The sequence below is a fragment of the Rhopalosiphum padi genome, chromosome 2, assembly GCF_020882245.1.
Source record: "Rhopalosiphum padi isolate XX-2018 chromosome 2, ASM2088224v1, whole genome shotgun sequence".
Lineage (NCBI taxonomy): Eukaryota > Metazoa > Arthropoda > Insecta > Hemiptera > Aphididae > Rhopalosiphum > Rhopalosiphum padi.
The window spans coordinates 9149702-9167669 of NC_083598.1; the positions used below are offsets into that span (position 1 = coordinate 9149702).

The 17968-nt window shown below is 25.3% G+C and overlaps 2 protein-coding genes across 2 annotated transcripts in view; one reads left to right on the top strand and one right to left on the bottom strand.

Annotated features, from left to right (window-relative positions):
• Positions 1–2183: 2183 nt before the first annotated feature.
• Positions 2184–9815, bottom strand: LOC132919185 (ecdysteroid-phosphate phosphatase). The gene is made up of 9 exons (XM_060980557.1): positions 9378–9815; positions 9070–9314; positions 8781–8975; positions 7647–7822; positions 7416–7554; positions 7282–7351; positions 6767–7218; positions 5181–5438; positions 2184–4418 (listed from the first exon to the last, which is right to left on the bottom strand). Exons 1-9 carry the CDS (start codon positions 9488–9490, stop codon positions 4159–4161), a joined length of 1908 nt encoding a protein of 635 aa, XP_060836540.1. The 5' UTR covers positions 9491–9815; the 3' UTR covers positions 2184–4158.
• Positions 9816–9900: 85 nt separating this feature from the next.
• The window catches only part of LOC132919187 (DNA-directed RNA polymerases I, II, and III subunit RPABC3), a 54262-nt gene continuing 46194 nt past the window's right edge, over positions 9901–17968 (top strand). The window contains exon 1 of the mRNA XM_060980558.1: positions 9901–10119. Coding sequence (XP_060836541.1) covers positions 10044–10119 — 76 coding nt within the window. The 5' untranslated portion in view covers positions 9901–10043. The remainder of the gene's footprint in view (positions 10120–17968) is intronic.

The following is a 17968-nucleotide window of genomic DNA, read 5'->3' on the forward strand; positions in this document are numbered from 1 at the left end:
TTATTGTGGACCAATTATTTATGATGTATCCGAGATTGTACTAAGAAAAAAAATAAGATTTTAATTACCTATTTATTAATAATGTTGAGTGTTTGTTATTGGATGGTTAATTTATAAATCATCACTAATTAATTAATTATACAATCTATATATCTAATATAGTAAATATTGATAGAAAATGTAATTAATTTTTTTTCACTGCTTAAATACTTACCTAAATGACTAATACATTACAATTTTCTAGTATTAGACAGCATAATTTTTGGAAGCAAATTTGGCCTATAATAGTTATTTTGAGGAATCTAAAGTAAAGCATACATTTTTGACAAAATATTATCATAATAAATTATGATTCATTGTTGAAATTTTCGTCTATTATTTTGAAGTATTGATAAAAATTAAGTAGGTACCTATTCCACGTTAAAAGTTTGATAATATTATGAACATTTGAAAATTATTTTGTAGCTAAAAGAAATAACTTGACAATTGATTCAATTGAATTGAATACAAATACAAGGTAAGTAAGGTTATTATAAGGTTAATAAGTTAGGTATTCTTACAAAAATAAAAAATATGCATAGTTTTTATTCGACGAAATTGGATATCTCCAATATGAGAGATTGCGATTTTAGTTTTCCATGAAATACAAAATATATTCATAATAACGTAAAAAATATGAGAATAAGAAAAAATAGCCAGAGGTAGTTATAACTTGAATAACCAGACTTTGGGAATTATTCTCTACTTATTTATGTACTTACTAGAGAATATAATGACCTATCACAGGGATGTCCAATCCATGGCCCTCGAAGCCTTTTTTCGGGCTCGAAAATTCTCCAAATTACGGAATTTTTATCTAGACATTTTTTCATTATTTGGAAGTTCGTATATTTGTGAATCAGCATTTTAGACTATTAATTTAATAAAGTCTAAATCAAGAAACCGTATTCTCAATTCGTCTTTAGAATCGTGCATCAGAAATCAGAATATCAGATTAACCACCAAAGGGTGTTCAATTGATATTGAAAAGTTGGATTCTAAAAAATAATGCCAATCTTTACATTAATCATCTAAAATCTAAATTCTAAATTCTAATTATAAGTAACCTAATTGTTATAATTAGATATATGGTAATATTAATCTATAATGTAATAATTTATGCTTTATATTTATATAATATTTTTGTATTAAAATAAAATATAAATAATAATATAATTTTTTTTTCTTTTACAGGCCCGAGGCCCCCCAGTATTTGTATGAAAGTGTAAATTGGTCAGCCCATTACAAAAGGTTAAATCACCTTAACCTATCAGATACCAGATATATAAGATCCTTACGTTTCTAAGAAACTAGAATTCTCCTTGGCGGTAGAGGTCCTTATTTAAGTCATCACTTTTTTCTAGTGGCACAGTTACACACTCACAGGTCTGTGTTTCATTGTCACAAAATCGATAATAAGTTATAGTTACTATGTGACCTTATAATGCGAATTGTCCCTTTCATCAATGATGAAGATTTTGATTGGGAGTTAGTACCGTTAATTTATTATTTTAATTATTATTTTTAAATTATTATTTAAAAAAAAAAAATTATGTGAGGGTAATTGGTACATTTAGTTGAGGGCAATTGGAATAAAAAAAAAGGTAATTTTGAGGGCAACTGGTACATGCCCCTCCCCTGGGTCAATATTATGGTTTCTTGTAACTTGTAAGAAATATTAAATTTAAATATTTTTATTTTACAATATATTTTGTTTTTATTTTGACCCTAACGACATTTTTAAAATTAAATAAGTAGTACTGAAGTAGATCCGGGAGAGTATATAATCGCACAACTTTAAGCTATTTATACTATAAATCTTATGACACAGGAATCGACTTATAACTTATATGTTAATAGTTAACAATAACTAATATTATATTAAATAATATAATATGTACGCAACTTGTTTTTGGAAAGAATTAATATAACCTACTATATTACTAAAATAAAATAAATAAATTATAGTAATATAAATGAATTATAAAATACTCTGAGAAATATAGGTTAAAACAGTGGAGACCTGACCAATCAGAATTGTTTTTCGTGTACAATGGTTTATCAATTATTAAATTAAGATTTAATACATTAAATAGTGACCTACTTAATGACAATGTACACTCAATACCTTTAAAATAACAAAATTAATTTCCCAGTTTTTCTTTTTATTATTTATTACTAATTACGATACACTATAACAGCATACATTATATTTGATTGATTTTCATATATTATGTAATATGTACAGAGAATAAATAAACTTTATTATGTTTGTATAAATAAAACATTTAATTTTAATATTCATAATACATTTTTAATTTTTATTAGATTATCCGCACTAATTTGCTCCCTTCTTGGTCCCAATTTAGTGAGGATACTTCATAACCTACTGAATATAACAGTATTAAAGTTGGGTGCATGTGTTGAAGAACAAAATACTAACATTCATAAAATATTAAGACTAAGACATAAAATACTATGTAAAAATATATATAATAATAATAATAATAAAATAAATACAAGGTCAAGAGAAAAATAAAATATATTATCACTTTGACCTAGGAACATTAAGTACATATTTTAGTAGTCAAGTACATAGAAAATTCTTGTAATAATTAAATTAATTTATAATTGCAAATTACCCTAATTGTAATACATTGTAATATAAAATTGTTATAAAAATAATTACATATTATTATTCAAATTATTAATTTGGTTTTGAGACATTTTATGACCTAAGAGTTTAACACATACATATTTTATATTGAAAAAATTATCAAAATTTTGCATTTAAAAATAGGTTTCCGGTAGATGAATATAAAATTGTTATATATAAAAATCTAAATTTGAAAGAGTAGTTTATGATTTATAAGTATTTTAAGTTTAGTTGAGCGGAGTAATTGACTATCATTTTAAGAGATATCTCCATACCACACTGTTACAAAAATCAAAACTTTAAATAGATATAACAATAACTCATAAGCTACTTTTCCAAATTTAGATTTTTATGTATTAAAACACTCAGAAAAATATGACTTTAAAAAGTATGTTGTAATTAAATTAAAGTAAATCTTAAAAAATTATAACAATAAAAAATATTAATAGATTTTAAAATAATAAGTGTAGTTTGATAAAATAAAAATGCAATATATAATAATAACAAAGTATAATACAAATATAAGTTACTAGACAACCAGTTTTAAATTTCATTTTTAACATTGAGAAAGAGTTAACTAAAAAATAGTGTGAAATTGATTATTAAGAAAAACCAATAATAACAAATAGGTAAGTCTTGAAAATCAAAAGTTAAACAAATATTTTTAAATCTGTTTTAAAGATATTTTTTAACATTGAAAATGAATATTAAAAATGTAAATACTTAATTCTATATTTTTGTTGTAATCATATATTCATAAAATGTATTTTTTAAACAGAAACAAATGAGTACTAATCGCCTAAAAATCATACATTTTTGTCTACCCTGTAACCTATATTACATAGATAATTATTATTATAGAAAATGAAGGAATACCTATTATCAAATTTTTGATACCAAGTACATTCTTTCAAACAATCATAATATTAACAACAAAGGCTGGATAAGTAACCTAATATTTTATTTCCTAAAGTTGAGTTACTTTTTTTAATATGTAAAAAGTTAATAAATAGAAAAAAAAGGCAACTCATTTTATAAAATTTAATTATTATGGTATGGCATACTTTATAAATATTCTGTAAAAAATAAAAATATTTACTGATTTATAATATATGCAAACAGAAAGTAAGAAAGTTATATTTAACCATTTTATTTTATTTTGATCACTATTCAGATCCAAAAATAATACATTTAACACTGACTAAAATTGAATTAACTGATTTTCAAACTGATTGAAAACAATTTTAACTTGTTATGTTAGAAGTTATTTTTAATGAAAAAAAAAGTAACTCGTTATGTAACTTAGTTAAGAATTACTAATTTCTTAATATCCAGCCTTATTAACTACCTATGTAATTAAAAATAAACATATTTGTGTTTTAATATGTGCAGATTTTAAAATCAATTTATTTTATTTTATTTAAGGTCATTTTAGTCATATTAGTATTGGATTTAACATGTTATTAATTTGGGGAGACATCAATGTCTGTGGTTAAAACCTTCCAATTAAATCTTTTATTAATCGAGTTAGTTAATGGTGGAACTGGTGGATCGACAAATGTCCAATCATTGATTCCATCAGTCATTAAAGTTACTAAGCCACAATAAGGAATGTCTTTAACCATTTTTACAAAATTTTGTTTAGTACGTGGAGATTTATGAAGTAATGATCTTGATAAAGAATCCAATGAACAAGCATGACCTACCAGTAATATATCACCACCTAAAAAAATAAATTTTTAATGTTATACATTATATTTAATATTTATACTATAATATAGTAATATGATGGGTGTATTGGTTTAACAATGATCTATTTTTTATATAATCTATGCCGTTATGCGTGTGATGTGTGCCGTCAGAGGGAAACCGATCTTCATCTGGTATATTCTCTTTTGGAACAAAGTATAAATATTTAATCACTATTGTATTATAGTATGTTTACATTGACTCATAACTCATAAGTTAATAATAGTTATTTATTATATAAAATTGCATGCAATTTGTTTTTGGAAAAAATGAATCCAATTTACTGTTACTAATGGAAAAATAAATAAATTATGAAATATGCTTAGAAATAGAGGCTGACAACTACTGCTCAGAATATTATTATAGTTGAACTTGGTTAACTCGTAGTTGAAGGGACTGGGAAAAAAGTTTGAGTTATCCAAATTAAATTTATTTTTTATTGCTATGTATATATAAACAAAAAAGGAGTTAGAAAATTATTTAAAAAAGGTTTTAAAAACCTTATTTTATAGATAAATGAGAGAAAAATCACAATTTTATAATATTAATAAAACTCAAAACTTCGAGTTATCCACGAAAATATTTGAGTTAAAGAAGTTTGAGATTGAACCAAGTTCAACTGTATTTGTATGCAATGATGTTTATCATTGAATTCAAATTTAATATATTCATTACTGTGACAAACTCAATGAGTAGTGTACACTATATAAAGAGTGAATATTTTGATTATTATTACCTTTGGGTTCAGTTGATTTGATTAAATTCTGTATTACTTCATCACATCTAATATAGTACTGTTCAACTGTTTCTGACATATTTTCAACAAGAAATGGTAGTGATACTAAAGCTTCATATTTGGAATTAATATTAAAACCAGCAGTTATTAACTCTTCGATACTCATCCAATCAGGCAGCCCAGACTGATTATACCAACCAAGCCACTCAAATATACCGGGTTCAATACAAATTGGTACTTGTTTATCAATATCAAGGCCTATATTGACAAAAAATTCTAATTAATATACATATTATTGCTAAGAAAAAATGCCATAATTTGAAAAAAATAAAAATAAAAACAAGATAATACTTTCTTATGTATAATATAATAGTTTTACACATTTTTTAAAAGCAAAAATACTGTAACTATGGTTATTTATCTGGAAATTTGTCCTTGTAAGAAAATAATATTGTCACAGTAGGGATTATAATCGATGCTTAGCAAAAAACACACTAATCAACATTTTTTAAGAAAGATTGCCTACGTCTTATTTCATTTATGACAGTTTGATTTAGTAATTTACTCATAATTTATATTTATGACATTACTGTTTTGGAAATTGGTTCATCATTATCATCATCATATATTATATCTTATAATTTAATTTTAAATTATTGATAATGTTTGGGATTTTGCTGTTCTACACTGTTAAACCATACACATATTTGGTTTAGTTTTCCATAATATTTTGTTGTGAGCAATTTACATCTTTGTCAATTTTTAAAATTAGTATATAAAATCAATTAATTTATGTGCCCAAATGTAAATGGTTTTTCTGTTTATCAGACTTAGTTGAGACATTGTATCAATAAAAGTAGAATAGGGAAAATAAGTGTTGTTTACCAAAAGTCAATTTAATGATGAAAAATATACAGCGGATTTTCTCCAAAAAAGCATATAAACGAAAAAGGGAATGCCTTGCCATTTCTGTATACAGAAAATTGTAGAAAACCAAAAGAAAAACGTAACAATATAATTTTGAATTCAAGTCAAACACTTTAAGTTAATAGAAAATTATTTTGGGAAAACATAAAATTTATAATGAGTAGTTATTTTAAAGTTTTGTATTATTATTTTAAGTTGAAGACATGACGTGACATGTAATTTAAAAAGTAAAATTATTATTGACATTTTTTTTTTATAACTAAAAATTAATATAAATAATATAATACAGCACTATTTCTTTAATCATTACTGATCAGTACATTTTGGTATGCTAAGTAAAAATGCCATAACTTGAATTACAGCGGTTTTGCTAGGTAAATAATTCTAAAAAATTGATAATGTTCTTAGTATAAATATCGAAATCAGAATATCTTGGTGAAATAAAAGTGGAAAAATTTCATTGCATTTATCAGGTATTTTACTAACAGAAATAATGTATTTTATTTTGAAATATATAATATTTATGAAAATAAAACTAACAAAAATTACAAAACATAAAAATGAATTTTAGTCAAAATGGCACGAAGGAAACTTGTGGCATTCTTTTTTAGCAGGGCAGTATTATAATTATATAATTATAATTTATGTATAATACAAACCAACTAAAATATTATGGCAAGTTTGAATACAGCGTAATGAAGGTGAACAAAAGACATGTTGAATTGATTTGGTAGAGTGAGCAGCTTTCATACCCCATCCAGTTAATTTGGCTTGATATTCACCAACACATGTAAGAGGAGTATCAGTTTGGTAAGAGTTTGGAAAATCACGTCGTTGAGGTATATTCGGAGGCATGTTTAAATCTTTTCTGACATATTTCCCATCAGAATCAAAACTGTAAGGTACCCATGTACCAAAAGTGAAATCTACTCTTTCTCCGTGACGACATATATATATTTTTTGAGATTTTGGACCTTTTGGTGATTCTGAATGCGGTGTGTAATCAGCTGGAACAAAACTAACACCATATTTTTCAACTAGTTTTTCTTCAGTCATATTTGTATCATTAACTTCAATAGATTCATGATAACTACCATCTAAGGGTAATGAACTGTAAAAGAAATACAATTAAAAATTAGTAATTACTAAGTTTTAATTTAGTAATACATTTTACCAATGTAGAGTCCATGTATCAGATTCCGCAGTACGTTCAGTATAGCATAGCGGAAAGTAGCCATTACATCCTGAAAATATTTTCAGAAATTCAGAATTTAGTTAAGAACTTAAAATTCCAAGTTTATCCATTACCAGTTAACCATGACATTCCTTCAGCCCAACCGTCAACAGAGTTATCTATGCTTTCTTTTGACACATATATATAATCACCTATTCTTAATTCTAGTTCATCAGCAGCTTGGGGGACGTGAGCATACACAACTTTATATACCTAAAATATTTCATATGTTATGCATAATATGCTATAAAAACAAACTAATAATAATAAAATATTTTGAAACAAAATATAATGTAAACACTAACCTGTTTGTTAGCAGCTATTGGTTCTCTAGAATACAACTTAAGTTCCCACAAACACGGAGTTGATGGATTTATTGTAGATTTAATTAATGATTTTAAAGTTTCTTTTTGGCTTACATCAAATTGATAGGCCAAAGTTAAATGTAAAGATTTTAAATGGGGATCTACTTGAACTCCGACTACAAAAAGTAATAACAAATAAAATTATGAGCTATCTAAATTTAAACTGTAATATAAAGTAACATTGATATTGTAGGGCTACATTGTCATTAAATATTATTTTATTAAAATATTTATATTTACTATTAATATTAATCATTGATTGTTATTAATAGTTAATTATAAAATAACTAGAAAAAAGTTTTTGAATACTTATTCTATTTGGCCTCATTCAATATATCATACTTGTTTAAGGGGATTGGAAGCGGTGACTTTCTGTCTTTGTCTGACACACGTGGAACATAGCTATACGCCTGACAAAAATTAAGGTACTTCTAGTTGTTCGATAGTATATAGTATATAGTTATACTTGGTATACAAGTTTACTTTGCATCGGTCGAAGCACTTTTTCGATTGTTTTATTATTTAAAATAAATATTTTGATGAGAATAAATATTTTAAATTTTTATTATTAAATATATTAAAAATATGTTTCGATTGATGCAAAGTAAACTTGTATACCAATTCAATCATCTTTACATATTTTAAATCGAACAACTAGAAGTACCTTAATTTTTGTCAGGCGCGTATAGCTATTTTTTCTATGTTCCACGTGTGTAAGACAAAGACAGAAAATCACCGCTTCCAATCCCCTTAAACAAGTATGATAAATGTTGATATCAAAAAGTTAGATGCAATCACTTCTCCTATCATGAGCGTGAATACGGGGGGTGCAGGGTATGCACCCCCTACAATTTTAGGTGGCACCATAAACTAAGCAAAATTGTTCAAAAGGGGGGCGTAAAGCCCCTTAGCCCCCTGAGTATGCACCAGGTTGCTCCCTCTCATCAAAGGTCTGGACACACCTATGTCTCCTATAATTAATTCCTGATGTTGATTAGCTTTTTTGTTATACCCATTAAAATTACAATAACGAGTAATAAATATTATTATAAAATACATAAAGCTTAAATTTACCAAGATCTGTGATTCTTTCTGCATATAGTACTGAAATTTTTTTCAAGAAGTTTGATCCTTGGTCAGATAAAAAAAAACCCATAAAATTTGATGAAGTGTAGGTTTCTAAATGAAAATCATTGACGGTCATTTCTTTAATAACCTCATCTAAAACATTTTTTAGTATAGATACCAATGTATTAGCATATTCATCGGGTACCTGTAAACAATATTTAAAAAATTTAACTTAGTTTATATATTAGATTTTAAATGTCTATATTTATGAGTTTAGAAAATAATTCATAAGTAGGTACCTGAAAAAATGATACTAGAGTTATGTGTGGCAAAAAATTATGAGCTCCATTACGTCCACATTTATTAGCTGATTTATTCCAAAATTCCCTTAGCTCATACATAAATGAACCACTTGGACAGGCATACATGATATACTCTCTACTAGTGCTGGAATCTAAAGAAGTATCGTTGACATGAGCCAAGAGCCAATCGGCAGCTAATTGAACTCCTCGATTACCAGTGGCTGCTAGTGCTTTTTCTCTATTAATATAAAATATAACTTGATGATTTTTATGTTTAATAGTATCAAACAGTTCATCTTACGTTCGATTTTGGGGGAACCCCATTTGTAAAAGGGTTTGAAGGGGCGTCATTGAATTTTTACAACTTTTTTCAGATGAGACTGTCTTCGTTTTCCGAGGTGGAAGCATAGCCATTATAATTTAGTTAGAGTGGCTAAGTAGTTTAGAATAGGGGGTTGTAAGTTCGACTAGAAGAGTTGATTTAATTCCAAACATTGAAATACATACAATTAATACTGAAATATTCGTTACCGACAACCAACTAACCAAGTAGGTACCGATTTTCGTTCGACTAACGCACTACGGTGTACGTCTAGTTTCTACCACACGTCCAACACCAAACCATATTCAATATTCTATTTAGTATTAACTATTAGCGCCGTTCACGACTAGTACCGGGACTCTGACAGCCACGAAAACTACGATAACACCATACTTTATTCGATCATACATGGATAACACTAAAATAAATGTACATTTTTTGAGGTTATTCGTAAAATATTTATTTACACTTTTTATCATTTATGTGGACTTTTTTGATAACAACTTCGTGTAATTTAAGCGGTTGTCAGTTGTCACATATTTACTTATTTTGCGGCTACAAATAAAAGTCACGATCAACTTTTGTTTCTTTTTCTAATTTTACTATAAGTTCTATACAAAAGTTCAAAACTGACTTACCTGAAAAATGGCTCAAGGAATGGTTTTTGAAGATATATTCAATGTAAAAGACATAGATCCAAATGGCAAACAATTTGATCGAGGTAAACATAACTACATATTTATTATAATATTATATGAATATAATAACGCTGGTATATTTTGTCATAAGTCATAATGTATATTAAGCGATTACCAGTTACATATTTATAAATTCTTAAATTATTTTCCATTAAATTAAAAGTTTGTTGATTGTATAAAAGTCGTTTTGTTATACTGATAGTTATTCTAGATACTTGACTAAGTATAATCTAATGTTGAGCCTTTCAACCAGTTCGACACTTAGGCATGTTAAAATGAGGTAATATAAACCTAGCGTAATGGTTATGTTTCTGAAAATCATAGGGGAAAGAAAAAAAACATTTTTTCTTTATTAAATCTTATTATTGCTTTAAGTGGTGTATAATCACTACTATTGGACAATATATTAATTATTTCACAACCACCACTCTCTATATTAAATACACTCAACTATTAACAAAGGCCACTTGAAGTGTTCCTTTAATTTTCAATATTTGGGTTATGTAAGCATCGATTTGGCAAACTCATAAATCAATATTAGGAACAAACTAACTTGATAAAATGACAGCCGTGATAGGCAATATAAGCCTCATTTCCTACCACCATCCCTCAAATTCCATTACTTTGTAGGTACTATGTAAAATATTACAATTTTAAAATGTTCATAAATCTCTCATTTACTCAAATATTTAAGTTAGCTATACGAAATTGGTTCTGGTGAATACAGATTTGTTATGTATGTGATATTTGTATATTTGTATGACAAAGATGCAGGTTAATTATCTTCTTAATTTAATCTGCAATCTAAATAAAATAATAACATTTTTTTTTTAAATGAAATACAAATTGTTCATGTTTATTTTCTTAAAAAGTGTTTTTAAACCTTTGTATTATGGTGATACATTATTAAAATATTTCATATTTTGTGAAATACAAAAAAAAACGGCCATCTTCTTGTATGCGCTCTACCGGCAGCATGGCGACTGCAGTATGCGCTCTACCGTGTTTTGCAACTCTACAACTATATTTCAATTTTAGACAATATATTCTAGTAATAAGTGGGATGATGTAAAAATGGTTTTAATGACGATCAAACATTTTTATGAATAAAGTAATAAAAATGATTATATTATATATTATCAACGCATGTCTTTGTTTTGTCGCCGTCTCGTTATTTGTTTCAATAATAAATATTAAAATACTAGTGCCATGTACCTCAGAAAAGCGTTAAATGTGTCACTTTTATTAATACCTCTCTACCACGTTTCAATGAGATACCTGTAATTGTTATTATACTTATATATACCTTCGTATTATTATTATTATATTATAATATATTATACCTTGGAAGCAAATCTGGAGTTGTACCACACACATTTTTCACGATTTTTAGTCTTAGAGGCCGCCATAAACTTTCAATTCTCTGGGTATATGCCTTTGATATTGGATCTACGAAATTTTCGCTATGATTTACAACATAGTGGTTGTACCTGTGGTCCAAGAGTTCATTATACCCTGACCAGCCATCAGAATGTATTGTAGACCCAGCAATAACCTCTCTTTGTATGATTTTGTGTAAAGTCGTTTTGTCCCTTTTTTGGGTAATAAAATACCTTCCTTCTTTATTGTCACACAAGCCGAATACTGGAATACCTATGGTCCATCAAGCTGTCTTCCATTGTTTCTTGCTCCGTTTTCTTAAGGATTAACATTTTTGAATCTGAGTTGTCGTCAACGTTAAGATTTTTGATTGGTAAATCTGCAAATCAAAGTTGACCTTTATTAGTTTTCCTCGATCCTCTTAATAAGCATTTGTCAACTTGGATCACTATTCCGTGTCCTCCCAATTTAGTACGATTTTCAAACATTCTGACAGGTACATCACGGCACAAGTTCATCCAGTCACACGCTGTATTATTTGATTTACCGATTAAACTCATAATTGTAGTCTGTTTTATATTTTGACACCAATAATAGACCAGTTCAAGTTGTGTATCGATGCTCAATCCACTATTGTTACAGCCATTTTTGTCAATGTACGTCCAAAAACTATTGTTTTTTCTAAATATATAAGTAATTAATAAATAATATTATAACTGAAATATTAAATAACACCTACGTTTCTTACCTTATACTTTGAATGGTTTGACACTGTTTCCTTTTACACCTCAACAATTTCCTTAGGAATAATGAGTAATATTCAATTTTAAATAGGAATGTATAATTAAAAATAACAGAAAAAATCATAACTTAAAAAATAATAATAATTGTCAATAACAGATTACTGATTTTTAATCATCATAGAAATTATATAAAATATCTATTAATTTTTGTAAATTGCTTCAAAAATGTTTGTACATTTTGTATCATTTAATATACTTGGTGATACATTTGGATTTATTCAGTAAAACTCATTAAAATTTATTGCATTAAGATAATTGTATATTTTGGTCATAGGGTTACATATTTTCATTTATAAAACTGTCTAAAGCTGTTGAGAATCAAAGGACTATAAATATTATATTTTACTCATTTCTAATGCAATATAAAGCCGATGTTAATTAAGTTAAAAGTTATGTTAAATAACTTTGTTTACTGTGAACTAGTTGTTTATCATAAAAATGAAGGATTTTGAACTAATTTTTTCAAGTACCTGTAATTTTAATTTTTTATTATAATCTTACTATACTTATGATAATTTTTTTTATTTATTTTAATTTTTAAATCAAAAAAAAATATTGAAGTTCATTACTAAAATTTTATAGTTATTTTTGTAGATAAAAATTGTTATTATACCTTCTCAAGGGAATTATTTTGTTTTATAAACTATGTATATTGTTGCTGTGAAAAATAATTTTTGGTGGTAGGTAATTTGATAGTTCTGATAATATTTTTGTATTTAATTTTTATAGATAAAATATTTTACCCTTATGTCTTATTACCTTTAATATATTTGTAGACAACTTGCAAATACAGAATTGTATCAATTTAAATGTCCATTATATATTTTCTTCTAATTAAATCCAATAATTTTAAAAGCCAGTTCTACAAAAGCATTATTTAAAAAAGGTATGGGCTATAAATATATGCATAAAACATAAACAAAATTATTCTAGTTGTTATCAAATCACTTAATATTTATTATAACAAAAAAAATGTTAATTTAAGTTAAATGTATTACTTCTGATATGTAATTAAGAAGGTAATTAATCACTTATCAAATATAGTCAAGTATAAAATTTCAGATGAATTACCTATGATAATTATGTTTATTATTTTTTTTTATACACAAATGTATTAATATAATTACTAGCTATTAGTATGAAGTAATTTAGTTAGACATATATAATATAGAATAATTTGAATTTTATTTTATAAATTATTTACTTATAAACTATTATTTATATATATACTGAAATATTGTTATAAGTTCAGACTATATCAATTTATTTCCATGAAAAATTCAATTAGATTAATTTTAATCGTTCTAATGTCAAATTTTAAGTGGCAATACAACTTACATACAATGATAACAAAAATTTAAAACTTTTAACTGCTAATTTTGTATGTCTATATATTATAGCTACCTCTCATTGTCATAACTTAAGACATATATTTTTTAAACGTTTTTATTATTGCATGCCGAATATAAAAAAAAGTAATGGATAGATTTGGACATTATATAGAATGTTTATGTTACTTATAAATAGTTATATCATTATAAAAATAGTTGAACAAATTAAAATTAAAATTAAACAGTATTTTAAATTGTATCATGGACAAGTTAATTGTTTTTTTTTTTTTTTAAATTAATATATGTTTGAATATTAATTACTAGATTGTTATATTGCATATTTCTGAATTAAATTTTCAATTAACAATTAATTATCATAAAATGTAAATCATAGTAGTAAGTTATATTTTATCAAAAATAGCCAAACATTAAATATGGTCATCCATATTAAGAATTTGCTTATTTATTATTATTATAAGTAAGGAACCAATAATAAATTATTGCATTTTAAAACCAGTAAATGTACCATAAATAACAATTTTTATCTTAAGAGTAAATTATTGTACATTAAGTAATTGTTACTCAATAATTAAACAATAATTTTGAAGTGTTTATCTTTGAATAGGTTACTTAAAGGAATGCACTTTGCTTACTATTCAAATTTTGAGTATTTATTAATGAATACAATAAATGACAAATCTTGTTTTATTATTTTAAATATCAGTATCCAAAGGCTAGATCCATGAACAATTTTATTAGAAATAATAAAAAAAAGTCAGACAGTTAGAAAAAAAGGGGAACTGCTCTGCTTTTACAGTAGGTATCGAGTGGGCCACTGCAATAGAAATTATGTTTAATTTGAAAATTAAATAATATATCATTGTATACAAAAAATAATTTTGGGCTGAGAAGGTTTATAAGGTTATTTGACTAAGTATATTTCATGTAATGTTTGATGATTTTTGATATTAGGTAATGTAATTTATTTTTGTATTAGGAATACGGTAGGTAGGTTGAAATAATCATTACCGAGAACATTGCATTTGAATTCATTGTATATATAAAATATTATAATATCCATAAAAGTTTTACGTTTCCATGGATAATTATTTTGAACTATAACAAAATGATCTTTATCGTTATTCATAGTTTTTATATGTAATATAATTTATATTTGAAAAAAAATATGATTTAAAAAAAATTAAACTCATATATTTTTAGATTTTTCAATTTCAGTATGAAAAATTTATGAGGAACTTTGTATTACATTTCCATGCCTTTACTATAAAAATTGCACATTTTATAAGTTTTTAACTGCAAATAGATTTTTATATTCCTGCGATTTTGAGTAATGTTGTCAACATTTGAACTTAAAATTCTTATAAAAATAAATTGTGACTATGAATATATTTAAAATATTTTTCCATATCTTTCAAACCAATTTATGTGGAAACTTGTATGCAATTTATATGCATTTAAAAATAAGTTTTTACCACCATTTATTTAGAAAATAATGAAAAATTTCAAATGCTTACAAATAACCCCAAAAAAGTGCATAGAAATATTTTAAATTATTTTGGAGTTGAAAATTAATTTTAATGTTTGTAGTTGTTGTTATTAAGTAATAAAATAAAAAAAATATCCAATGTGCATATTGGTTAAACAAATTTTGTACACATATAATTTCTTTTTATATACATAGGATTTTTAAATTTTGTAAAACTGTTTATTATAATGAAAATTAATGATTTTTCTTCTTAAGATTTTGTTTTAATTGAAAAAATATTAATTGTACTAATTGTAGAGACTTTGAAACATTTGCAATTGTTATTAGGGTATCGATATGTTGGTATTGGCTTATATTCATAACGATAATATCTCTATGGTATGTTACTAAAATTGTTATTATCTATATAATATGTACAATGTTATTGATAAAAATATGTTCAACCTACCCTCGTGGCTCGTACTAACAAAAAAATAAATAAATACGTGTACTTAGAAATAGAGGTTATATTATACAGTCCACTCAGAGTAGGTTTTTGTTTACGATTTATCGTTGAATTCAAATCAACACGTTCATATAGAAACATTTTTCAATGATGAAAACTCGACCCTACTATAATACAACATGGCGAGTTCCTCGTTTTTTTTTAAAATTATTATTATGAATAGAAATTTTATTTTTATCGATACAAATTTATATAGGTATATCTATGTTTGATTAAATCATGTAAAATATAATTTCATTTTCATAAAATAACACTTTTATGAATATCATTCATCAATAAATAATGTATAAAACAAGTAGATTTAATAAACACTTGAATTATATATTAAAAAAAAATAATATAGTTGTATACAATTAATATATGATACTTATTCCATTCTTAAAGTAACATATTTCCAATGTCAAAAGTTCAAAGGGTGTGTCCGTGGCATTTGTGAATTTTCCGATCCCATCAACCCCCTCGGGGGGCGCATGCTCGGTGCCTTGAAAATCGATAGAGCCCCGAGCCCGGGCTTAAAGCACGGTCAAGGTCTTCTCTTTCCCAATTCCTCCACACTATATACAAACTGAGTATGCTACTTTGCTTTCAACTATACATTAGTCTAAAAACTACGATTACACACTCCATCATAACCTTTACGCTTTTCAAAATATTATCAACATTTTACTATTTAATCATAAAAGCTTAGTAAATATGATGCCGTCAACTAGTGTATCTAATGTTTACCCAGTAAAATGATTTAAATAAAATGTGATTGTTATTTTTGAAAACACCCTGAATAATATAAAATATAAATTGAAATTATGGGCGTAAAAGATACATTCAAATTTAGGCTTAAACTACTACTAGTTTTATAAAAAAATGCATTCGGTGTTTGATTTAAATTAGAAGTATTTTCGTTTGGAATCTTAAATCATGGATTATTTTTTTTTAATTTCGAGCTGGACCATGCGTAACTAGTTTTTTTTTAATAATTTTTTTTTATCTGTTTTCAATTTTTGGAGTAGCAAAATGCTCAACCTTCAACTTAAAAGGTGGTTTTAATTTGAAAATCAGATCTATAGTATGAACTTTTTTTAAACAAAATTGAACCTACCTCAAAATTTGCTGTTCAATTTAGACAACTACAATTTAACGAACATAAACACGAAATAAAAGATTCATGATACTATTAACAAATCGAAAATTTATAACTAACCTCGGAACACATTGTATATTATGCAAGTATAAATATATTGGTACTTAATACTATAAATAGATTTTTTTGTATTGTATAGTTTATTTAGACTTGGTGTAAAATACCTAAATTAATTTAAAAAAATTATTTGTAAAATTTAATTTTTAATATACAATAGATGCACAAATAATTATTTATTTATTTTGAGTTTAATTTTTCATATATTATTTAATAAATTGTTTAACAAAATTTGATACCTTTATAACACGATATAATTTTATATCTATGATTTATAATGTAAATCATTACCTGTCATTACATAAAATGGCATTTCAAAAGTTGGATGTTGTGTTTACAATATTTTGATTAATGACTTGAATGTGATAGATGCGAACCTGTCTACAGTAAAGAAATATTTTGAGATATAAAATCGTATAATCATATTCAATACAATAAGTAATGCTTTATATTAGATATATGGTTCTGACAAAATAATATTCACACATAGGTACATTGAAATCGTTAATATTGTTTATTAAAGTGTAAACAAATGTCTTCATTATAATATGGTAACTTTTATTAATACACAAAAAAAATATAATAATAATAAAGTAATGATAAATATTTAGATACGTCCTACGTATACAATATACGATTACGATATGATAAATTGTTTTGGAAATTTTAAGTTTAAAATTTTGATTGTGCCTATTCGTTTTGTTGATACTTATTTCATTAAAATTAAATTAACTATTCGTAAAGTGCATTAAATATAAAATAAAAATAAAAAACATAATTATTGTTAGACACAATTTAATTTACAGTCATAAATGAGGTTTAATTCTTAAATTATTTTTGGAAATATTATGTTTATATATAGATGTATAATATTGCATTTACTGCGGAAAATAAAGAATACAATAACATTGTAAAGTACATTTTTTTCTTTTGGTATTACATTGGTAACAATCTGTGAACAATTAATAGTGAAGATAAACGTCGGTCGCCAACATGAGCGTAGATGAGGCAATTTGCCAAGTTGCTTTTTAAAATGTTTTGTCAATTTAATAATGGTCATAGCTTTCTCGAGGTCGAACTGAATTTTGTTTATATAGACCACTATTATAATGTAACAAGTACATCATAGAACCCCTTTTTATAGTTTTTTC

Excerpts from the sequence above, each read along its gene's own strand:
- LOC132919185 (XM_060980557.1), bottom strand. The coding sequence starts at position 9,490 with ATGGCTATGCTTCCACCTCGGAAAACGAAGACAGTCTCATCTGAAAAA. Across the intron at positions 7,823-8,780 it reads AGAAAGAATCACAGATCTTG|TCGGAGTTCAAGTAGATCCC; the intron begins GTAAATTTAAGC and ends TACTTTTTGTAG. Across the intron at positions 7,555-7,646 it reads CAATAGCTGCTAACAAACAG|GTATATAAAGTTGTGTATGC; the intron begins GTTAGTGTTTAC and ends GAAATATTTTAG.